The sequence below is a fragment of the Alligator mississippiensis genome, chromosome 1 (assembly GCF_030867095.1).
Source record: "Alligator mississippiensis isolate rAllMis1 chromosome 1, rAllMis1, whole genome shotgun sequence".
Lineage (NCBI taxonomy): Eukaryota > Metazoa > Chordata > Crocodylia > Alligatoridae > Alligator > Alligator mississippiensis.
The window spans coordinates 449,881,360-449,906,070 of NC_081824.1; the positions used below are offsets into that span (position 1 = coordinate 449,881,360).

The following is a 24,711-nucleotide window of genomic DNA, read 5'->3' on the forward strand; positions in this document are numbered from 1 at the left end:
GTGGCGGTGCGAAGCGGGAGCTCCTGCAGGCGGCACTGGTGCTGTCAGCGGTCGGAGGGTGGGGGGTGGTGGCGAGCACTGACCAGGGGGCAGCAACCACCCAGAGACCTTGCCAGCAATGTCGGCCGTGCATTTTTGTAGGGGGTGCAGTGCCACGCTCAGGGGGGGCATGTGTACATGCGTGCATCCCTACACATTGCCCCTGTGGTAAGTAGAGTCACACAAGGAACAATGGTCACAAACTGACAGAGAGCAGATTTAGGCTAGGTATCAGGGAAAACTCCTTCAGAGTAAGGGTGCCCAAAATTTGGAGTGGGCTCCCAAGGGAGGCGGTGCTGTCTCCCACCTCGGGGGTCTTTAAGAGAGGGCTGGATAGGCACCTGGCTGGGGGCATCTGGCCCAGCGCTCCTTCCTGCCCAAGCAGGGGGTCGGACTCGATGATCTGTTGAGGTCCCTTCCCACCCTAGCATCTGTGAATCTGTGAATCCGTGCTTAAAGTATACCATTTTGTCAGCCTTCAGACCTAGGAGACTTCACATTTTGTCATGAGAGCACGCTACCAACTTCCAAGGTGGTTAGCACGTGGGCACTGCTTTATAGTCATTTTTTTTAATGTTTGCATGAACTGATCTCCCCAAGCTCACAAAATGACTTTTTAGTCTTCTACTTCACCTCCCTTTCCCAAACAAGGCCACGGAGCCACTATAACAAATGTATCTTGTATTTCACTCTTAGTGACAAAAGGGATTTATCTAATCTTCTTATGCCGCTGCTTCTGTCCCTGGAGTAGCACACCAAGAGAGCATCGAATCACCAACTATGGGACTGGAAGAGACGTCGGGGCCGTCTAGTCACCCCCTGCTCAAGGCAGGAGCACGCCCTACAAACCCGTCCAGCCAAGCATCAACCCTGCTCGTACGCATTGGCAAGCATGGAGATTGCACAACTCTCCGGGTAGCCCATTTCCGTGTTCCAAAAAACCTAAAAAAAATCACCCTCATATAGAGCGAAAGGTCTTATATCGAACCAAAATATCCCCTGCTGCAATACTTGATTTACTCTGAGTCTGTTGCTGTGGCTGAAGAAAACAGGACACGTCTCCATCCTCTCCATGGCCACCTCTCAGGGATTTGAAGACATCGAGCTCTCGAGGACTAATCTCACAACACAGTCGTTCAACCAAGATACGTCCATCTTCCAGTCCGTTCATCCCAAACGAAAGAGATAGCGCCATTATCGTTAAGGAAGCAGGCAGGGAAGGTAACATGAGGATGGCAGAGAAGGAGCATTACCTCAAGGCGCAGTAAGCACATGATATCCATGAAAGAGCCTCTTCAGCCGCAGCTCTGGTGAAAGGGCTGTTTGTCCAAAGGCAGAAGAGGGAGATCCAGGGCACGGATCTGGTTAAACATTTCGCCCTCCAGAAAGGGAAAGGGCTTGAAGGGAAACTGAGGGAAGTTGCCAATGAAAGTGGTGCAATGCTGAGAGACTGGGAGGATCCACAGCGTCAAAGGGCCGACAGTAGGCAGCAAGTAATACAGTGTATTTCCCCCAGCTCAGAGCTGGGAGCCAGCGGGAGCCCCCCGGCCTACAGAAATAGAGGTTACGTCACCGCAGGGAACACGTGTGAGATAGACCTGGGCCGTATGTTCTTGTGCACACACAATAAATGGTGTTCGTTAGGAGCTGTTGTTGGAGTCCCTTTCCTCATCCGCTGTCACAGTGCCCTGGAGGGAAACCCTTGCAGGGTCCAGTCCTGGTTGGAGTCCCTCCTTGTGAGTACCATCAGGTCGTGTGCAAGCCAAGCCCTGTCTCACACCCGGTGGCTGATGCAGCGGTGCGGACGGACACGGCCGAGACGTGCAGGTGGGCAGACCCGGAGAACGTGACACGCATCACAATGGCCCCTTCTAGAACCGGCTCGTCGCCGTGCGGCTCTTGGAGACGCACACAGCAGGTCAACTGCTCCCGACCCGACACTGGTTGTTGTCAGGTCACACCCGTGTCCTTGCGATCACCCTGACCGCAAGGGTAAGTGTGGGCAAATGAGGGGGGTGTTTGCACCCACACTTGGGGAGTCCTAGGGTGGGTGACTTGTGGCTGGGGGTATTGTCACTTTTATGCTTTCGTTTCTTTCCTAAACATGACTTCAGTCCGCTCCAGTAGCAAGCCAAGGACTGAAGACTAGGTGTGCTTGCCTGCCATGGGGGGAGGCGGGGGGAGTGCTTGGAGCGATGAAGTTTGCCGGGGCAGGCATGGTGAGGGGTGCAGCGGAGGGGGCAGTGAGGATGTGGATGGTTGCTTTAGGGTTTCCATATTTCCAGGTCCAAAATGCAGGACACCTGTCACATGGCGGAGGGGGGACGGGGGGATATGACAGTGTGAGGGCAGGGACATGCCAGTGCCCTGTCACTGCCCATGCTGTTGCCCCTCAGTGCCAAGCCACAGCCCCCGCCAGCCCTGCTGCTGCCCCTCACTCCCAACCCACTGACCCCAGCCCTGCCAGTGCCCCTCACCCCCAAACTGCAGTACCCTGCCCCCCGGGCCATGATGCTGCCCCTCACTCCAGACATCAAGTAACTGGGAATTACTGGTTGTGGTTTCAACTTGCTCTTCCTTCTTTCTTTCATACAGCTACAGAAAACTGGAGAGCTTGTTATCCCAGGATACAACCATGGGATCCTTTGGAGACACAGGAAGGTAAATCAAATAGAGATGTCAATTCTCACTGTTATACGCTTTTTTTGCCTCGCCGAATTTGAGAGATTCAGGTGTTACTTGAAGAATGCAGTGCTCAGCAGATCTTCACAATGTGTGGTAAGGAAATGAGTAGTGCGTGTGATCAAACACTCCTGTCGCTGTCGACAGCAGCACGTGATGTTAAATGTGATAATGCCATCTCCGTGTAACGACTCTGTTTTCATGGCGAGGGGAAGGGCAGAGAGCTGCACTGGAAAGAAGATGGCCCAGCCAGGTGTCTGTGCATAGCGGTGGAGTGAGCTCTGGAGCAGGACCAGAAAAGATCCCCCGAGGCCCGCAGACGACAATGAAGCCTTACTTCATTTTCATTTCCCCTCTTTATTCTAGGGAAGGAGAAGATGCTATTGAGGCTAACTTGGCCCTGGTTGAACACTGAGGAAAAGGGCTGAGGGCTCAACCCAACAAGAACAGTTTTTCTGTTGGCTTTTTTGGTAATTGAACTGACCCCTAAATTCTGCTTCCAGTTTCATTGGTTGCCGTCCATTGACTCTGGGGGATTTACATAAGCAAAACCTGATTATTAAAGTGTTTTGTGTTGGATGATAGCCTTGAAGGGTCTTCTTTGGGGTCTTCTTCTCCTTTAATGCCTTAGTAGTCCCATCGATGCACTGTTTCTTTTCCAAGTTTCCTGCTTTAATCTATTTTAAAAATGTATTTCTATGTGTTTAATTGGGTGTCCAGCCTGGAAGAAACTCCCCGCAGTGGTGGTTCATAGCTTCATAGATGTAGGGTGGGAAGCGACCCGAGCAGATCATCGAGTCCGACCCCCTGCCCTGGGCAGGAATGAATACTGGGCTCATATGAGTCCTGGTACGTTGAAGCTCATGTGACCCAGCTGGGTAGTTATCCAGGCTCCTTGGAAAGACCCCCAAGGTAGGAGCCAGCACCACTTCCCTTGGCAGCTGGTTCCAGATCCTGGTCGCCCTGACTGTGACCCTGAGGGGTGCAGTCACCTGCCTTGGAAATCTTCAGGAGGAGACGGGAATGTCACCGCGCCGCGGTCACTTGACCCCCTGTGTCTTGTCCTGCCTGGTGCAGGGGTGGACCCGAGGATCGACAAGGTCCTTCCAGGCCTGACAGTGCATGAATCGACGAACAGTTTGCTCCCCACGTAACATCCTGGTCTCCCCTTCTCACGCTGGACTTCAGGCTCTGTGGGCTTCTTTTGGATTTCAATTTCCATTTTCTAAACGAGTTGATGCAAACAGTCTCCTAAAACTTGCTATTTAATATCATAACACTTTTCTTTCATGCCTTCCTGCTTCCTTTTTTTGTTAAGAGGTCTGGCTCTGTGGCAGTGTGCTCATGGTCCGTGTCTCCATTATGGCATGCTTTTGAAATTAAAGTAAGGATATACATTTATTTAATTTTAACTTTAGGATCTTCCCCATTTTTCTTTACACAATTCCTCTTTCTAAAACACAAGACCACGGCACTAAGTTGAAATATTCTTCTTTATGAATCCTGTGGTATTAATACCATTGGACTAACTCTGGGTGTCTGTCTTTCTACTGCCTGCTGGAGCGCGGTGATGTCCAGGCTCTGGCAGACTCGGTTCATATAGTTTGCTCCAACGTGCTGCATTTCCAGCGTGTCAGAGCAGGCTCCCTGCCCGCGTATAGGAGCTCATAGTGACTCACTGAAATAATAGAAAAGTTTTTGCATTTTGCTTTTAGTAATGCATGCTTTCAGCAATATTGTGCTCACCTTCTGTATCCATTTCTTCAGCTTTCATTTTAAGGGTTTTTGTCTTAAGAATGATACATTTCATCTATCAGTTATCAAAATTAGACTATATGCCATTAAGAGGAAAACAGTATTCATTCATGAGATGCTGCAGGAGATTTTCAATCGAAGACAGAAACATACTGTGTCCTAGGCAGGCATTTCTAATTCGTCATCCTCTCAGTGTTGCCTAGGCGCAAAGCTCTACTTTATAAATCCTGGGGGAATCTCACTTCTTCCAGCAGTTTGGATGAGAGGTTTTTTCATGGACTCCTCCCCTCCAGGTTGCTGTGGCACAGGCTGTTTCCCTCCCGTCCATGTTACCCCCTTATGGTAATTCAGACCATTGCTCACATGAGAAAAGATGATCAGGACAGCGGTTACTAGAACTTCATTTCCCTGCACTGCAAGAAGTGTTTTGTCTTGCCTACAATGTAAATGCAAAACACGGAAATCTTCACCACTGTTTAGTCTTCCTGAAACTTAATTCAACATATCTCAGCTCAGAGGACACACAGTAAAGTACATGAAATGAAGTTAAGTTAATAATCCTCGCATTTTCTTTTTAACTTCTCCCTCTCCCATTGACATGGATCTTCTGCCACCTTGGCTGCAATGCTTGTGGTTCCCCTGTCACTTGTTGTGCACATAATTCAGCACTAGTCCTTCACTCCTGGAGAGACTGTCCTGTCATTTCAGACCTGTCCCCTGGATAACGTCTTTCCATCGTTCCCCCTCATTCTTCTCCCTCAGGCCCTAGCTATCAGGTGTGCTACGTGTCTGTGTATCTGCCGGGGGTGGCCGAAGGTCAGTGGTATGTCCAGTCTGTATTTTGGGAAGCACTTTGCAATCTTTCAGGATGAATGACGATGCATGGATATAAAAGCAGGGCACAGTCATTAGGCGTGTGTCTCCACATGCAGGGGCATGCGGTTGCCACAGCAAAAATAGAGGTGACATAAATTTCCTTTATGCTGCGGTGCAAGCCCTTGCACATGGGATTGGTGCAGGGCAAGCTGTCTTGGGTGGGGGTGGGAGGCTGGAGCCAGCAGCTGTGCTGGCCCCAGCAACTTGACTTGGGGCCTCCCAGGGCAGCAGTGGCAGCAATCCTGCTGCTTGGAGCCTGCCCAGGTGCCAGAGCATAGCTCTGTCCAGCCAGGCTCTGTTTCTGGCAGCACACGTAGGTGCCATGTGCACTGTGCCACCTTTGATTTCTTTTGTTTTTTGACACCAGGAGCTCCCAGTGTCAAATTTGGGCACCACACTATAAATCTGCAGCATGGCAAAGGAGTGCATATGTGCCACGTGTGGTCTATGGGGCCTGAAACGTGTTTGAAGTACCACAAACTGCATGTGCACACTCATCGGGACACGATTGATGTGTGCAAAGAAGTGGCACAATGCATGTTGATTTATTTTTCTGTTTTTGTCTCTCTGATTTATTTTTGTTTTCTTTTGAAAGGTATAGATGTGCTTAGCACCCAGAGAGTGGTGGTAGCTGGGTCGTTCTTGGCCCGGATGGAGGTGGGCAGTGGGGTCTCATGGGGTTTGGTCCTTGAACAGGTGTCATTTAATATTTTCATCAGCGATTTGGAGGAGGGTATGGAAAGCACCCTCTGCAAGTTCGCAGATGATACTAAGTTATGGGGAAAAATTAATACACTGGAGGGCAGGTAGCAGATACAGGCTGACCTGGACAGGTTGGATCAATGGACGGAACAAAATAGGATTGAGTTCAACAAAGATAAATGCAGGGTACTGCACCGAGGCAGGGGGAATCCCCAGCACACCGCCAGGTTGGGGCATGACCTCCTCAGTGGCTCAGAGGCTGAGAGGGATCTTGGAGTCACAGTTGACTCCAAGATGAACATGAGCTGGCAGTGTAATGAAGCCATCAACAAAGCCAATTGCACCTTGTCATGTATTAGCAGATGCATGAGCAACAGATGGAGGGAGGTGATGCTCCCGCTCGATGCAGCACTGGTCAGGCTGCAGCTGGAGTACCGTGTCCAGTTTTGGGTGCCCACTTCAGCAGGGACACGGAGAACTTGGAGAGGGTCCAGAGGAGGGCCAGTCGCATAATTAGTGGTCTCTGTGAAAGACCCTGTGAGGGGATGTTGAGAGATCTGGATTTCTTCGGTCTTTACAAGAGACGGCTGAGGGGCAACCTCGAAGCCGCCTATAACTTCATCAGAGAGGATGGCAGGGAATTGGTGATGCGCTGTTTACCAGAGCACCCCAGAGAGTAACTCAGAATAATGGGTGCAAACTAGCGGAGAGTAGATTCAGGTTTGACATTAGGAAGGCATTTTTTACAGTAAGGGTGGCCAGAATCTGGAACTGGCTTCCAAGAGAGGTGGTGCTTTCACCCAACTTGGAGGTCTTCAAGAGGAGGCTAGATAGGCACCTGGCTGGGGTCCTCTGACCTCGGCCCTCTTTCCTGCCGAGGCAGGAGGTCGGACACGATGATCCTTCGTGGCCCCTTCCGACTCGACAGTCTATGAATCTTAACACCTAATCATCTTGGCTCCTCACACTACTGAAAGTAATAACTTCCAATTAACCAGGTTTTGAACTCCTCAACAGGGCAGAGCAGGAGGAGGGCTATGGGTGCAGCTGCATCCCTCTGCCTTCTTTCCTCCAGCGCCTCCGCACCCGAGAGCCGAGGCCCCGAGCAGGCAGCCAGGAAGGGCAGGAGCAGCTATTTGACAGCGGAGACTGGAGGACCTTGCAGGCTCAATGGAGGCAGCAGCTGCAGCTGCAGGTAAGTCTGTGGAGGAAGGGGACAGGGCCGTGGGTGGGGGGCAGATGGAGGCCCCAGTAGGGCTCTGGGGATGGGGGACAGCAGCCACTCCAAAATTCACCATAGCCCCCCGACCCCCCACCCAGCACCACTGCCACCCTCCCCGAGTTTCAGAGCGGGGAGACTGCTTGTTTCATGACTGATGTCATGATTTTCTTCTTTTGTTTCACAGGTCATGCAGAAAAATGTAGATGCTCTTCTGGAGGATTTTGGGAACATACATACATTTTTCGCAACATACAGGACCTTTGCCTCTCCTGGTGAGGTCCTAGAAATGCTCCTCAGCAGGTAAGAGCCAAGAGCTGTGGAGGAAGCTGTGATGGCCTTTAGAGGTGGGACGTTGCAAGAAATGATCTCAAATAGTTTTGAAGATGGCATACTTAAGAAGTTAATGCTATGCATGTATTTCTAACGAGCTTGAAAAAGTCAGTGTTTCAGTTGAAACAGGGTTGAAAATGCCTCCTCAGAGCTGAGTACTTCCTCAAACAAGGAGACCAATAAGTAAATTGGACTGCTTGGTTCCTTAGTGGAAAGAGAGGACAGCTGGAGGCAAGCAGTCCTCCAAACAGCTCAACACACTGCTGGGAAAATCCAGAGTTAACAAATCCAGGCTGTCGCTGTCCCTCTGCGTAACTCTTTGCTGCATGAATCGGCCTGTGCTGGATCAGGACCTTTCTATCTCGTCCCCCTGCTCTCTGCAAGTCCGTTCATAGTGTCTGAGGAAGGCCAACAAAAGTCTGTAGCTCTCTGAAGAAGTTATTGTCTCAGTGCCACCCTGCCCTGCCTCCTGCCTGCCCCTAGCAGTGGTCTCCAGAACAGGTATAAAGCATACCATTAGGCACCATGTCTCAGCATTAAATTCTCCCACAAGCATATTTCAATGGAAAATGTGGGCAGCCTTTAATATGTATAGATTTGCAATGGCCAAGTTTTTCCCTACAACAGTCGGTAAAGAAGACTTCTATTTTTCCTAGCAGCAAATAATTAACATCTTTATTTTGCAACTAATTCTTCTGATGTAATGTCACACGAAAGGGTGGGCCAAATTGTACCATTTAGTTGCTGGAAATGCCCTGGTGTAGAAGGAAGCAGAAGAGGGAGGGGGACAGGGCTAAGACTTGACCTCCTTCCTGTCCTCTTTGTAGTGATATGCCGCTGAAAGGTGATATCCATCTGAGAATGAACAGCGAGAGCAGTCTCAATACTCTCACGACTTCAGAAAATGTGACAGCCCCTCTCTGCGTATGGAGAACATGAGGGGCGGAGGGGAAATCTTATCACAGCAGCCCTTCCCCAAAGGGCAGTCTCAATCTGGTCCTCAGCAGGATGAGGGTGGGCTGACAGCCGGAGAAGAAATTATGTTAAACCAAAGTCCTGTAGAAAGAGACTCCTTGGGGCACAAGGGTGCTAACTACAGGGGCTGCCTGCCTCCTCGCTCCACTCTGTAGCACCTTCGTGCCCGGCCAGTCCCTCCATTGCCCAGTGCTGCCCCCGAACTGGGACTGATGCTCCCTTTCAGCCTGGGACTCTTCTGCCCTGGCACAAAGTGCTGTGGTCCTGGGTGCACGTGCAGATGCTGTGCCTGGGAGCAGTTGACTCTGGCGCCAAGTGCACCAGAGTTTATGGCTCGCCTTAATGTCACGTGTAGATGCACCCGATGTGTAACAGCCTCTCTTTGGTGCTGGACTAAGCCAGCAGCCCTGGGGTGGGAGCAGGTCTAGTTATCACCGATCTATATGCAGTCTTCTCCTTTCTTCCAAGCCCTCCCACCTTTCCAACGACAAGGTCTGCTAATCTAGCTCTTCCATTTAACCAGATCCCCGCTTTGCTGTCCAGCCTCACTATTAGAAAAAAAACATTTTATTTGAGTCTCAGTGAAAGCGTGATGTAGCCATGATAGTCCAGTAATTATGGGAAAGGCAGGGATTTCTGAAGAAACCTCTCACATCTTTTACTCTGCTCAGGGTCACAACGTGATCCTTGTCCCCCCAAACTGGCCAGATTTGGTTTCCTCTCTGACTTGGGGAGTGGTTTTCCTGCTGCACTTTTGTGCTTTTGCAGACTAATCAGAATAGTGATAAGAACGTAAATGGATATGACAAGGACATTTTACTAAGGCGTAGTTACGTTCTTGTCCGTCATGATCTCTGATCACACCTGCTGGTCCTATTACCCTGATAGGCTGTGCGGTCTAGTGGTGCTGAAGAGTCTAGTGGTGCTGCCCTTCCAAGTATGTTGAGCTTGTTTTTTAAATAACTCTCTAAAATATCCATTTTGATGTTTAGGCATGGAAAGCTGGAGACCTTGAGCTGCAGAGGAGATGAAAGTCCAGATTTCTCAGCGGACTCCAGGGCAGTCCTCAGGAAGTAAGTGTGCTGTACAGCAAAACCTCAGTCAGGATTCAAGGGATGTGGTAAAACTAATCATCTTTCATATATATATATATATATATATATATATATATATATATACACACACACACACACACACACACATGCACACAGAGCCATCCTTATTGGTATCAGCAAAGAATTCACTGTATCATGCCTACATTAATTGACACAGACTGGGATGCTGCCCCAAAACTAAACAGAAACTGTCCTTTATTTTGGGGTCAATAATTTCTGGGGGACAAACAAAGCATGCTTGTTGCCCTTGCTTCTTTTCACCACATGTTATGCAAATATGCATGTTATTGTCTGTTGTGGATTTCATTTTCTATTCTGGAAATGCCGACATACTCTAGGGGGGATGTAGCCCTGATTGTGCTTGCATGTGATGCATGTGTGTATGTCTGTGAGCATGTGTTTGTGCATGCATGTGCCTGTGTGCACACGTGCATGTGTACATGCATGTGTGTGCACACATCTTTGGCATGCACAAGTGTGTGCTTGCATGTGTCTGTGCATGCACAAGTGTGCATGTATCTGCATGCATGTTTCTGCATGACTGTATCTCTGTGTGCTTGCATGTGATGCATGTATGTGTGTATGTCTGCGTGCATGTGTTTGTGTGCATGCAAGTGCCTGTCCCCCAAATCCTACATGCTGGAATTGCTTAAGCATTGGTTAATTGGTCATTTGATTAATCATTCATCCTTGTGGATTTTTAAATTGTGTTTACATTTGGATGCTCAAAATGGTGAAACTGAACCTTTCTTAAATGAAAAAAGAAGATGTCTTCTTCTGCCTCTAGTTCCATACGGACCATTACTTAGTTTTTAAGAGGCAGGAGTCTAATGAACCTTCCCTCAGCACATCTATACATTGTCATCTGCATGCTCTGAGGTTTGGTATGCACTGGCAGTATAAAGGACTTGAAGGATTATATTTGATCCCCCCCTTGTTGATCCCGCTGACTCCCTTCAGCTCTCGGCAGTGAGCGTATGGCTCTGAGTTTCTCTGTAAGAGTGCTAGCACAGCTTCCGGCAAGTAAATTAACACAGTTTCCCACATTAAGTAAATTGTCTTAACTCCCATGATCTTGCTTGTCAATGATTGGATTTAAGCAAGGGTTCAAGTAGCTTCAATTCTTTCATTTCTTTTGGGAAAAAACAAGTTCCACATCCTTTTGTGTCATGTGCCATCTCGTCAGTACCCCAGGACTAGTAAATCCAAGACGAGAGTCTAACTTCCAAGCCCTTACACAGGATCTTCCCTCCCAGAAACAACCTTTCTACAAAGTTTCATGAATAGGGTTTTTAGTTTTCCGAAGTTTAACATTGCTCATTCCTAAGACATTCTGGCAGGGGGGTGTTACAGAGAAAGCCACAGGTTTTCAAACCCCACTACAAAATGATTATTAATACTTACCATTACACGCTATAAAATATCTGACCTACCAGTCCCACCATCGGGAAATCCTCTTAACTGGGTGGCTGTGGGGTTGTGAAGTGCGAGTAGGGCATGTTCTGGGAAGCAGCAGCTGTTGAGTCTGGACCTGAGATGGTCGAAGCTCGATCTTATCTCTAAGTCTGATGTTAATAAAGTGCTGAATAACCTGCTTGTCTTTGGGTTTACTTGGGAAGAAATATGAATTAGTGGCTAAAGTAATGGCCTTGGAAACCAGGACTTCCTGAGGCTACTGCCCACTCTGGAACAGATGTGTTTTAATCCCCTATATACTTTGCTTAAGGCTTTATCAGAGCCTCTGGAAACTGCAGCGGGGAGCCGCAGCCAGTCCTGGTCCCAGTCCTGATCTGGATGCATGGGGAGGGGCAGTTTGGGTCAGGGCAACCCCAATCCAGATGTGTGGGGGAGGGGAAGGGAAGAGTGGCCCGGATGTGGGGGATGGGGGAACAGCTGGATCCTCCCCCTCTATGTGACACTGGGCAGGCTGCAGTTGGAGTACTGTGTCCAGTTCTGGGCGCTGCATTTCAGGTGGGACGTGGACAGCATGGAGAGGGTCCAGAGCAGGGCCACCCGCATGATCCGGGGACAGCAGGGCAGACCCTATGAGGAGAGGCTATGGGACCTGAACCTGTTCAACCTTTGCAAGAGAAGGCTGAGGGGGGACCTGGTGGCCATCTGTAAACTTACTACAGGAGACCAGCGGGGTTTGGGAGAGACCTTGTTCCCCTGAGGGTCTCCCTGAGTAACAAGGAATAACGGCCGTAAGTTGCTAGAGAGTAGGTTTAGACTAGACATCCGAAGGCACTGCTTCACAGTCAGAGCGGCTGGGATCTGGCACCAACTCCCAAGGGAAGTGGTGCTGGCTCCTACCCTGGGGGTCTTTAAGAGGAGGCTCGACGTTTACCTGGCTGGGGTCATTTGAGCCCAGTTTTCTCTCCTGCCCAGGGCAGGGGTCGGACTAGCAGATCTACAAGGTCCCTTCCCACCCTACATCTATGAATCTATGAATTGTAAAGTGGGTTTGCATTATGCAAATGTGACTGATGTGCCATGCTCCAGGAATGTGTGTACAGAAGAAATCGAAGGAAACCTGTATTTACTCTCTCCTGATACAAGAATTTAGGGCCACCTCATTAAATGATGAGGCAGCAGGTTTGAAACAACCAAAAGGAAGCACTTTTTCACACCTCACTAATTTGTGAAACACATCACCCCCGGATGTTGTGGAGGCCAGTACTATAACCAGGTTCAGGAAAAGATTGCAACTACCCTTTCGAAAGTTGTCAATCTGGGGCTGTCAGTCATAGGGCTTAGGGATGTCCACGTGCGTGGTGACTTAGCAAACATCGAGACGGAGGATGCATCTCTCTATTCACTTTCTCCTACTTGTCCTCCAAAACATCTGCTCCTTACCACTTGTGGAGACAGTGTTGCGAGATAGCCGGGCCTCTGCTCTGAGCCAGATTGTGATTCTTACGGTCCTATGTATCATGTCTATACAGGAGAATGGGCATTATTCCTGCCTGTCTGTGGGAGAGCAAGGGGAGAGACTGGCAGACTTCAAAAGCTGTGGTAGTGACTTAGCTGAAGTTTACCCACTCAAGTAGGCATTTCTTCTTTGTGTGACACTAGGAGAGAAGCACTGCAGAAAGTGGCCCAAATGTAGCAAGAAGAAAAGAAAGCAAGAAAAGTAGAAAGCGAGAAAGCCAGGCAATTTGTGTGTTGTGTAAAGGTTGTGTTTGGGGCAGGATGTTAGTGTTTTCCTGTGTCTCTTTTACTTTGTTTGCTGTAATACTAGATCAAATTGGAGGATGATGATATCGCTAAAAATAGTTATAATTGTCCTATATTTTGCATCTTGAGGATACAATTCAGTGTTCATTCACTAGTTTGATGAGTAATTAAGAGTGGTAAAATGTGTGTCAGTGAGTTTAGACCAGGATTACGGAAAAAGGTGCCCAGATCAGAATTCCTTGCTTGCTCATAGCAGAAGGAATAGATTCATCTTTTTATACAAGTTTGAATGACAAATATCACTGTTACAAAGACTGATTATGACTGGATTTTGTCAATGTATTTCTTTTCAGTCCAATCATCTTCTTCTTGAAAACTTGGCTGCACTTCAGCCCTGAAGATTTCAAAGAGCTGCCGAAGTACCACACACTGCGGAAAGTAATAGCACACCTGAGCAAGAACGTCCCTGGCTGTGACATTGAAATGGAGGCCAAACACCTCCTCCACCAGTTTCAAAACGAAGCAGAAAATGAGAGTAAGTTATATTTTTTTTCAAGCTATCACTTCATCATCTCCGAAACTGCACTAAAGAATTGCATTTTGGGAGGTAAATGTTAGCAACAATTATATTGCCAGGGCCTAATCCTGATATCACTTACACGACAGGATCAGGCCCTGTAGACTTTAGGGTTTTTCTGGCTCTGTCCCTGGTGAATCTCTCCTGGGAGAGTGGGTAAAGAGTGGGTAGAAACACAAATCTGCAGTGGGGAATCACAGGCCTGGTCGTGCGGATTGGAAACTGGCAACTTGGCATTTCAGAGAATTTGCCAGCGCACAAGAGTCAGAGCAGCAGCCAAGAGGCAAATTGCCTTTGCATTTTCAGCACCTTGGAAGTATGGCCAAAGCTGCTCTCTACCTACTTCTCTTCTTGCAAAGAGAAAAATCTCATCAGATGTTACCGTGCTCTGACCAAAGGCAGCTTCAGGCAAAGCCTTTTTGTCGTGAAGCATGTCTTGCTAGTGACCACCATAGCACAGGAAGTGCGTGTGACTGTTGTTTCCTCTTTGAGTGATGGGTTTCTGACCTCCAAGGACAGAGAAATAACTTACATTCCAGGTCAAAGACCTGCTGAAACAATGGTGAGCTGTGGCAATATAAGAATGCTATATGTCCAGCGTCAAATTGACACACAGTCCTTAACCCAGTTAGAAACTTTCCTGTGGCAAATCACTTGCTGGGTATGCTTCTTGGACCGGGTGCAATGTGCTAATGTCTCGCTTTGGCACAGAAGTGAAAGGAAATGATATATGAAATAGAGGATACAAAAGCAAAGCAGTATTTTAACCCCGTAAACTTGACCTGGTGGATGTTCCAGAAAGAAGGTGTTATTTTAGAATTGGGTTCACTGCCAGATAAACTCAGGCATTTAAAGGTGGTTAAAAGATGCATTGCATCCCTCAAAAAGGCAGTTCCCCGGCCAACTTTTTCTTCAGCCCCAAAAACATTCATATCTCCAAGGTTGCTAATAGGTGTCTAATGAGGTTCTGTCCTGGATTTGGTTCCAGTGGGCCAAGAAAATGTTCAGGTCTATGTTTCGATCCAACTCTTGTTCAAAGCAAGCAGAAGTTTCCAGGGGTTTTGTTCTTGCATTTATTTCTTGTAGTAATATTTGAAAAAGGTTCTTAAACTTTGAGTGACAGACACCTCACTTGACTGAGAAGTGTCAATGAGTTAGACTATAGGGGAAATGCCAGTGGAAATTAAGAGGTTAACATCTTGTAGAACAAGATTTAGAGTTGATTTTACTGAGTTAAGATAAAGAGAGAGAGAGGGGAGATGCCAGTTGGGGAGGGAAGGAATCAGAAATGGAGGACAGAGAGCTGATTTTTGTGAACAATTGTTAAAAATTCTATTTATGTGGCTTCTTTTCATAAACTATCCATACATAACTAAGGCTGGTAGAGCCATTTTCACTCACCTCATTTAGCTCAAAATAAACTGGTGTATCTAGGCCAGCCTGAGGACCAGCCAGGAGACCAGCCAGGGGACCAGCCCAAGGGCCAGCCCAGGGAACTGCCTGAGGTCCAGCCCGGGAAGCAGCCCAAAGGCCAGCCCGGGGAGCAGCCGGAGGACCAACCTGGGGTTCATCCCAAGGACCAGCCGGGGGACCAGCCCGAGGGCCAGCCAGGGGCCCTGCCCAAGGACCAGCCCAGGGACCTGCCCGAGGTCCAGCCTGGGGAGCAGCCTGAGGGCCAGCCCGAGGACCAACCTGGGGACCAGCCCAAGGGCCAGCCCAAGGACCAGCCCGAGGCCCATCTGGGGGACCGACCTTGGGACCTGCCCGAAGTCCAACCCAAGGGCCAGCCTGGAGAGCAGCCCGAGATCCAGCCCGGGGTGCAGCCCGAGGGCCAGCCCGGGGAGCAGCGGGAGGAACAACCTGGGGACCAGCCCAAGGGCCAGCTAGGGGACCTGCACGAGGTCCAGCCCAGGGACCTGCCCAAGGTTCAGCCCGGGGTGCAGACCGAGGGCCAGCCGGAGGACCAACCTGGGGACCAGCCTGAGGGCCAGCCCAGGGACCAGCCCGAGGACCATTTGGGGGACCGACCTTGGGACCTGCCCGAGAGCCAACCTGGGGACCTGCCCAGAGTCCAGCCCAAGGGCCAGCCCAGGGACCTGTCCGGGGACCAGCCCAGGAACCTGCCTCAGGAAAAGGTATGGTCTAGAACCTTTTGTTTAAAGTATTCAATTTGAAAAGGGGATGAGGAATTGCCAATATTTGTATTATAAATGAAAATTGAATTTCCACATGCATTGTTTACTCCTGTCCCCCAGAAAGCTGTTTATAGCTGTGACCAAACACAAGTGCACGGCTGCAAACAGCTTAAATGGCCCACTGGGTGAAAATCTGGCCCCTCATTGCATGTGGTGTCAGCTAAAGATGTTTCAAAACGTAGTGTCTTGTGTAACGTGTGTCTGCTGGGGCTCCCAACCTGTGGGTGTTTTCAGAATGGGAGGGGGGCAAGGGAGCAGAAGGAGTTGAGTCTTAGGGTTTTTCAGCCCCCGCTACAGAGTGGGGCCAGTGTATTACAGGCCCCCCAAAGTGGGGTGGCTCCAATTCACCCACTCCACCCCTCAACACCAGCTGCAGAGCCCCAAGAACGAGCTCCCTCCACTGCCTTTCCCCCCTCCCATTCTGAAACAGCCAACACTGGCACAGAGCTTGGCCCTTGTTGTGGAAACCTGCTTGCAGGCTCCCAGCGGGCAGCTAGATCCCCACCCCTCCAGACCAACAGTGAACTTCTGTTTGGTCTCGGGCAATGTAGGAACTCAGAACGCTTTGCAAAAATCCTTCTGAGTTAGAGCTGGGAGCTCCACTTCTCTCTGCACCCTTACGGCACGTCCACACATGTGTGCTTGCAGCAGCTCAAATAGGAGCGGCATGTATTTGAGCCGGGGATTTCTGGCTCACCAAATGCCTGGCCACACCCTTTGGTGTGGGGCAAGTTGTGCCATCTGGGGCAAAATAAGCCCACCCAGCTCCTTTCAGATCTGCAGCGAGGGGGAGATAGAGCCTGGGGCCAGCAGCTGCTTGCAGGAGTGAGGTGGGACAGGGGGTGGGGATAGGTGTGGGGGGATTGTGGGGGGGCTGTGGGTGGGCGGGGACTGTGGGAGGATGCTGCTCAGGTAGGGTGGGTCCTCTGCCCCCCAACAAGGCATAACTCCCTGACACAGCACATGGACTGCCGCCCCCAGGACCACAGCATTCCCCCCCTGCCAGGCCCACATGCCCCCTGCAGGGCCCACAGCTCCCCCACATAACCTACCCCCACAATACCTCAGCCCCCCGTGCACAGCCTGCAGCTCACTGGGAGCAGCAGTGAGCACTGGGGCATTTGGGGCCTCCTGGCACATCCCCCCATGTGGCACAGCAGTGCGGCTCGGCACTGGCCGCTGCTCTGCCACATCACCTGGGCCCACTCCCGGAGACCACCTGTCATGCTGGCCCAGGTCCTGCGTGCATGGGCACCACATGCCATCGGGTGGGGCCTGTTTCATGCACGCAGGACCCATCCCGCCTCAACACACAGTCCCCGTGAGGGGCACGGGGCACCCGCAAGTGACAGCATGAGTGGCCCAGAGCTACCCAAAAGCTCATGGTGCTATACTAAACCAGGCCAGGCCTCGACTGAGTTGCACTGCCCCCCAGTGAGGAAGGGATTGGGGCGGGAGCTAGGGCTGAGGCTGGGACAAGCTGCCCAGCTGGGGCAGGGGGATGTGGGACTTGGGGAGGGGGTTGGGGGTGGCGCGGCTTGCTCTGGGTGGAAGGGGGCAAACAGCAGCAGGGCATAGCCCCCACTCCCGGCACTGCTGCACTTGCATCCTGTGCCCCCTCACTCCGGATGGGCAACTGGCGGGCGATGCCCTATTGCCACTTACCCAGCCGGGGCAGAGAGGCACGGGATGTGGGCACAGCAGTGCGGGGAGTGGGGTCTATGCCCTGCTACTGCTTGCCCCCTTCCACCTGGAGCAAGCTGTATTTGCATTGTGCCCCTCCCTGCCATCCGTCCTGGCTGGGCAAGAGGCAGCGAGGCATATCCCCCACTCCCCGCACTGTTGTGCCCGCATCCCAGGCTCCCCTGCCCTCCTGCCCCTGTCCCATGCCTCCCTCCCCAGCTGGGCAGAAGTCAGAGGAGTCTGTAAACACAAAGGAGTGCAGAAGATGGAAGCAAAGTTTCCAGGGTTTTGAATATTACTTTCCATATCACAACCTTGCCCAATAGGTAATGGCAGAGAAAGGTCAGTAGGCGCATCTGCCCTGCAGGAGCTCCTTCCTGAGCAAAGCACATAGTGCAGTCAGGAATGCTACCGTTTCTTTCAGCAGACAAGGTTCTTTGGGTAAAAGTGCTGTCTTTTATTAGACCAACTAAACACCCATTTCAAACGGCAAAAATCGATATCTTCCGTGTTTCAGGGGTGTTAGTTGTAGATGGAATACTAAATATGAATACTTCATTACAAATACCAAACCAAGTTACTCCTGGAGGTAGGACACCACCACTAACAACATTCAAGAACCAGGCATAGACCCAAAATACCTGCTTCTGGTTCTGCTCTTTCATCCCTACTGCTTCCATCATGTTTCTGACTTTTTCCCTTCATTTATTTTTCATTATTTACCTCTCTGAATGCTCATTATCTCCTTCATGCATACCTTCCATGGCTGCGTGTTCATCACCTCCTCCTTCCTCCACCTCTGATCTGCTCTGTCTGCACCTTACTCCCAGAAGAACGAAGACGCCTACGTCATTCACTGCTCAGTGCCGAACAGTCAAGGTGCTGTGTACAAAGGCATTCTGGTAAGTGATGTGGAAGAGCTGTGTAGATTTATTACAGGATGTGTTTTCACTCGGGATGACAAGTTACATGTAAATTCTCTGCTGCTCTGATTCACACCAAGACAAAGCTTTGAAATATTAGGGGCCACCTCATGCCCTTGATTCTTAGGTGAATTGACATTGTTATTTTAGTAGTCAAAGTACATTCCACCTCCCAAACTTTTCTCTGGGCTTTCAGCTGGATAATATCCACCACTTGTCCTCAATCATTGACTAAGGTACCAAGAAACCATGCACGCCATTTGTATGAATGGGCGTGTGTGCACAGGTAGGCAGACAGATACACTGAAGAGCAGCTTGGAGGCAAGTCACCGAAAGATGCTGTATAGCACTAGAAAATTAGGATCCCAAAGGGCATATACTTCTAAATATCATAGTGTATTACCCCTCATTTTCTCTTATAGAAAAGTAGAGCTGGAAGAGACCTCAGGAGGCCATCTAATCTAACCCCCTGCTGAAGGCAGGATGATTCCTAACTAAACCTTTCCACTCAAGTTATGTCTGACCTATTCTTAATACTGCAGAAACCAACCTCCCACACAACTACTATTCTCAATGCCCAAAACACCAAGAAGAACCATAACCCGCTACAGTTAAAGCAAGGAGGCGGAGGTCCAATCCCAAATGTGGTGCTTGGTAGGACCCCAAGCAGAGAAGCAAAACCCAGGAACTTGTAGGTTTTTTTAGTTCTAACAAGAGCAATCAGCACACCCGAGTCCAAATCCCCAGCCAAGAGACAGTGTTCCCAGTGCGTTTGCTGTCCTTCCCAGTCTTGAGTTCTCTGCAAATTTGCTCAGGAAGCTCTTTATTCCTGTATCCAAATCATCTGAACAGCAGCGGAGCCGGGGCAGATCCCTGTAGGAGTCCACTCAAAGCCTCCTGCCGTTCCCACCTGGATCCATGCAGAATGACCTTTGCTTGTGGCTGCTGAGCCAGTTGTCTATCTGCTTTGGAGTCATTTGCTTTTCCCCATGTTTCTCCCAGTTGTTTGTGAGAAGGTTGTATGGGACTTTCCAGTGAAAGGGAAACCGTTTAGAGGGAAACCCTGGGCCAGACACATGGTGAGGGAGATGCTGCTTGTGCCATCTCACTGGCCCAAGGTAGATTTAGGCAAGTAAAGCCTTGATGGCATAGGACCAGCCTAGTGGCTTCTGAGACTCTGCTACGTGTGGGTGACCACGCTGCAATGAAAGATTTCCGAGAGACAGAGGCAAAATAAAAGAACATGCATAGTGGTCTTTTTTACACTAGGGACAAACCAAATCTAGAGACGCAGCTTGGTAGAGTAAAATACACACAGAAACCGTCACCCTTTGCTAGGATGTTCTGTGCACAATACTATTTCCATCTCTCTGTAATTTCCATTTGTGCACTGTCTGTACCTCAGCGATGAGACACCAAACCAACATGCCAGATACATAAAGTGAAAACAAATGTCAAGAAACAAGGAAGTAAAATTATTCACTGCAAAATGCTTTTTCCAGTTAACGAGCCAAGACACAACTAGAGATGTGATCTCAAAAATTATGAGAAAATATGATCTGGACATGGAGGAAGCTGGAAACTACCAACTTGTGCAGGTCATTTCGGAACACAAAGGTAAGAGAGCAAAACTTTTTGCTGGTTCAAATATCCTCCTCATATTTGCAGAAGAACATGCCTATGAATCCATTTTAGAAATAGTGCAGTGCTTCATCTCATAGCCAGGTGGAGTAGACCTCCCTCTTGATTACCTGGTAGGAGTCAGCACACCTCTACTCCCCTTTGGGATGTCATGCATGCAGCTGGGGAAGACTGACAATTAGAGATCCAGCGCTGACATGTGTCCCGCTGTCTGAAGTCAGGGCCAAATGAAACAGAAGAAAGGTCTGGGAGCGTCACCTGTACCCTGACTGGTGCCCAGAAAGCCACAGGGACGACACAGTCCAGATCCACTCCCTGAAATCCATCCTGCTTGAAAAAATCTACGACCTCTGCACCAGGAATTTGTGATGACTTGTGTAATCTCCGCATCACGGTATTAATTCTGGTGCAGCACAGTACAGCCTCCCTCTCCTCCAATTAGTTAAGTATGGGCTGAAGCCGTTTTTTGTCCTGATATGTCCCGTCTCCTTGTGAGTGATTACATCCTTGACTTCAATAACTTCCTGGAGAAGACTGAAGTTTACTAGATGTTTCAAATGGGCACAGCTCCTTTCTTCCTCGTGCATGTAAACTGAGTCACAGGGCTATATCCCACTTCACCTTGTGTGCCTAACCAGCGTGGCCACAGCCACATAGCTGCCGTTTTGGATAGGGTTGTGCTGCAGCTCAGCATGTTTGGAGCCATGAACAGGTCAGATGCGCTCACTAGGCCATACTATAAGTCATGGCATTTTGGCTGGCCAAAAGCTCATTGGAGAAGTGGGAGGAGAATGAGGGCCCTCCCATACTTTAATGTTTAAGCTAATGGGAAGGCTACTCATCCAGGGAGCAGGACACCCAGGGCCTAGCCCCACCTTCTAGAGTTAGGAAGTATTTCCTCATTTCCAGCTTAAATGCCCCCTGTTGCAATGGAAGCCCGTTACTATACCTGCTATCATCACAGACAACTAGAGATCCTCTTTACAAGTAACAACCCTTTCTGAAGATTTCTAACACCCCCTCCATTTTCTCAGGATTACATAATCCAGGTCTTCCAACTTTCCTGTCTAGGACAATATTAGACCCTTCCTCATTGTTGTTGCTCTTCTCCAGACTCTTTCCAGTTCATCTGTTTGTCGTAAAGCACGATGCCTTGAACTGGCCACAGTTTTCCAGCTAAGGCCTCCCCAATGCTGAATATCATTGAAAAATGGTTTCCCCTACTTTGCACACAACATGCATGTTAATACAGCCCCATATGCTCTTGCTCTTTATCAGTTTTTGTATGAATATTGCAGTGATGACTCATATTTAGCTTGTGCTCTACTCCTGTAACTATTATACTATCCTTTCATTAATTTAAGACCATTTTTTCCAATTGGTCAAGGTCATTGAGAATCCTCAACCTATCTTCCAGATCATCTGCTGTCCTACCTCGCTTGGCATCATCTGCAGATTTCCTAAGTGTATGCTCAGTTCCTTGAGACCTCTAGGACACATTTTATGTGGACTGAGATAAGAGGTCATTAAACACATTGCCTTTTCCGTATCGAGCAATTTTAATTCCCTTTCCCCAGTCAGTAATGGACCTACACTTCCTTTGGTCCTTGACATGTAACTTCACAGGATGCTTGTGTGTCTCGGACTAGCTGTATTGCAGTGCCTTGGTCTGCCTGGAGTTTTCCTTTCTTGTCATCTGTAGTATTGTAGCTATGTTTCTACATTTGGAGAGATTCCTTGTTAAGTTTCAAGTCACAAAAGCATTTGCTGTTTAGACAAGCCAGTCCGTTGATGTGATTCTTAACCTTCCTTACACAGGGATGGCATATCCTAGTGCCCATAATATTCTCTCGAAGGTACAGCCAAATTCCCCGATTCCTTTTTCCTTTAAACTTACTGTCCATGGGATCCTGGCCACCAGTTGTTTGAGGTTTTGCATGCCCACGCTAATCTTTACTATTTATTTGAACTATTGTCATGCCAAAAGCCATACTTATGGTCAAAGACCCTACTGGGGAAAGCACTGTATAAATCCAGAGCATCACCCACAGAATAGCTTCACCTTCACAGAAGGCTATTTGATTGTAGGCATTGTACTTGCAGTGTTTGGCAAGCCCTAAGCCTGCTGAGTATCTTGAGTGGCAGGAGGAGAGTCTACCATCAATCCCTGACCATTGCGAGGTCAAACTATCATCACCATCAAATCAGCAGCAGTATCAGGCCCTGCACTGGATTTACAGCCTTCTTTCAGAGCCAGTGAAGAGAGGGAGGATGCAAAGGGAGGGGAGAAAGCCAGGTTGAGCAGGTTTCTTTCTGCTCGCCTCCGGGAACCAGCAACCCAACACCCCAGTGTCCCCCCTCCCCACACAGGCACCTTTTTGGAAAACAGCTGTCTCCCATTGCTAGCAGACAGGGACCTGTGAGCTCAGGGAGCAGCAATCTCCTCTGATGCCAAAAGGCAAAGTTCAATCCCTGCTCTTGGTTAATGATGAGGTAAAGGGGTTGTTTCAGCTGAATGGAAAAGAATTTGCTTTGACCTTTTTGTTGAATAAAGGACCCAACACATGCAAGCCGTAGAAAACCACACATGGAAATGATGCATTAAGGAAGCAAGTCAAATGATTGCCTTTCAACCTAAATGTACAGCCCTGTGTGTATACGTCATGCTACTGTCTGTAGTCAATGATCTCAGAGCCAGAAAACTGTTTCATGTAGTGCACAGGTAAGTTTGGTGTTATCAGACTTCCAGAAGCATAATTTTGGACAGTACAACATCTTCTCATACTTTTGCTGGTGGGAAAGGAGATGTTATAATTAGTAAAAACCAAATTAAAGAACCTTATTTAGACTTCTAAGTGGCACGTGTCCAGCCAGCATGCACCTCTGAATGCTCACCAGTTTTCTATGCTTGCTTGCAGTGCTACTATCCAGAGTCAATCACTCGACGCTTCTTTGCTTTTCTCTTTCTGCAGAGCTAGTCTTCCCACAGGAAGCAAATGTGCTTTCTTATATGAACAGCCAGGGGAACGCAGACATCAGCCAAAGAAGAAAGCCAGCTTTCCGTGCCTCCCCATTGTCTGCTGCAGCCAAGAAAAAGAGGAGGCGCCTACCTCGCCTCTTTAGAGGCAGCAGGGTCAGACCCGAATGAGAGCATCCTGACAAGGAGCTGACACGAATACCATTCTCAGGCTGGGGGAGACTGGGAACCTGTGGGGGGTTGGGGTGCAGGCATGGGAGGGATGGGGTCAGGTGGGAATGGGGAGCAGAAGGGAATATAATTTATGTTCAGGAGGGATGTTGGGCACAAGGAGTGGGAGGGAGAGGGGGAAAATGGGAGGGAGGTTTGTTACAAGGCGGGGATAAGGGTAGGGTTTTGCAATTGCAAGAAAGCAGACCCCTGGGTGGGGGAAGGGGTATATACCCTTCCCCTTGCCCCCCCAGCCCTGCCGGTGCCCCTCACTCCCAACCCACAGCCCCTTTCCCACCCACCCCCATACCTCCTGGTGCTCCTCCCTTATCCTGCAGAGAATGAAAGTAGCCATCAATCCCTTCTTCAATTGCCCTGATCCCCCTCAGCCTGCTCACCTCTGCCTGGAGCCCCCTCACCTGCCCCTCCAGGGCCTCAGTCCGGGCACAGGTGGGACAGGCAAGAGACTCCCGGCCCCCACGCTACCCCCAGGCCTCAGAGGTCCCGCCAGGCAGCCCCCGCAGACAGGGCTCAGGGCACTGCCCACCCATCCAAGGGGCCTGTCTGGGCGGAGGCCTCACAGGAGCTGCGGGCCGGAGGCAGCAGCAGGGCAGGGGCCTTGGCTGCGCTCCGTGTCACCACCCCATAGTAGCACCCCTCCTCCTTCACTTCCCTGAAGTCTCTGGCATAAGCCCCCATGTGCTCCTGCCCATGCCTGGCCTGTGAACTGCAGTCAAACTGCTCCCCTGTTGGCAGTCCCTGTTCGCTGGCTCCGTGGTCACAGCCTGGTCCCCAACAGTTTGTGATGCACAAACACTCTCGGGAGACGAGGTTAGTTATATGCTCAAGACCTTTCCCAGCTTTCATTGGCATGCATGGTTTTCAAACTGTTTTGGGAAGGCTTCTGGATCATCTCCATGTTTGTTGTGAGGGGAGATTGGTGTGTTCAGCCTGAGGGAGCAGCTGGGGCTCGCTAAGCGCCTGCAACTCCAGGGTTTGACTGCATCCTGAGTACTGCGAGATGGTGTTTGCACTTGAACCTGGCCTCTTGGCCACCATGCTCATGCTGGCACTGGACCTCTTTGTGCTGGTGCTGGTCCTCCTTCTCCACCATCTCCATTCGCTTCAGCTCCAGGTCATGCTTGAGCTTGCACTCCTCAGCTTCCAGCTGCAGCTGGTATTTGCACAAGTCCCACTCAGAGGATGGCCCCTCGGGTTCTGCCTGCACGTGCGGAGGTGATCTTGCAGGCGGTCATCATCACACAGGATCTTAATCAGGTCTTCTCTCTTCTGCTCCTTCCTCTCTCTTTCATCACCTCTTTCAAGTTGACCACAGTCATGTGGTCATACTCGTCAGTCACCCCAGCTATGTACACTGTCCACTTGACCCAATGCCAAATGAGAGATTGTTTGCTCAAGGGTTTCCAGTGACTCTGTTCCCTTCCCCAAATGATGCCTTCAAGACAGCAGGTTGTCGGATCCCACAGCTACCATCACACGTGGTGGGCCAGTGGCTACTGCTCCTGCGTTGAGCACCCACCTCACTGAGCCCGACCACCTTCCAGGCTCTAAGTGCGTCCCTGGGGGCACCTCACGTCCAGGCACCCCCACTCCTGGACCACACCTGCAAGG

At 49.8% G+C, this 24,711-nt stretch overlaps 1 protein-coding gene across 2 annotated transcripts; it reads left to right on the top strand.

The window, feature by feature from the left end:
* Window positions 1–120: 120 nt before the first annotated feature.
* Window positions 121–24,241, top strand: LOC132248332 (ral guanine nucleotide dissociation stimulator-like). Of its 2 annotated transcripts, XM_059721359.1 has the most exons (10): window positions 121–2,031; window positions 2,635–2,700; window positions 7,072–7,249; window positions 7,461–7,576; window positions 9,574–9,654; window positions 13,227–13,408; window positions 14,885–15,585; window positions 18,162–18,230; window positions 19,754–19,868; window positions 22,865–24,241. In XM_059721359.1, the coding sequence occupies exons 2-10, from the start codon at window positions 2,675–2,677 to the stop codon at window positions 23,038–23,040; spliced, it is 1,644 nt and encodes a 547-aa protein (XP_059577342.1). In that variant the 5' UTR covers window positions 121–2,031; window positions 2,635–2,674; the 3' UTR covers window positions 23,041–24,241. The 2 variants fall into 2 exon arrangements, with proteins under 2 accessions (XP_059577342.1, XP_059577343.1); XM_059721360.1 differs by lacking the exon at window positions 18,162–18,230.
* The last annotated feature ends 470 nt before the right edge of the window (window positions 24,242–24,711 follow it).

Excerpts from the sequence above, each read along its gene's own strand:
- LOC132248332 (XM_059721359.1), top strand. The coding sequence starts at position 2,675 with ATGGGATCCTTTGGAGACACAGGAAG. Across the intron at positions 7,250-7,460 it reads GGCAGCAGCTGCAGCTGCAG|GTCATGCAGAAAAATGTAGA; the intron begins GTAAGTCTGTGG and ends TTTGTTTCACAG. Across the intron at positions 15,586-18,161 it reads GGAACCTGCCTCAGGAAAAG|AACGAAGACGCCTACGTCAT; the intron begins GTATGGTCTAGA and ends TACTCCCAGAAG.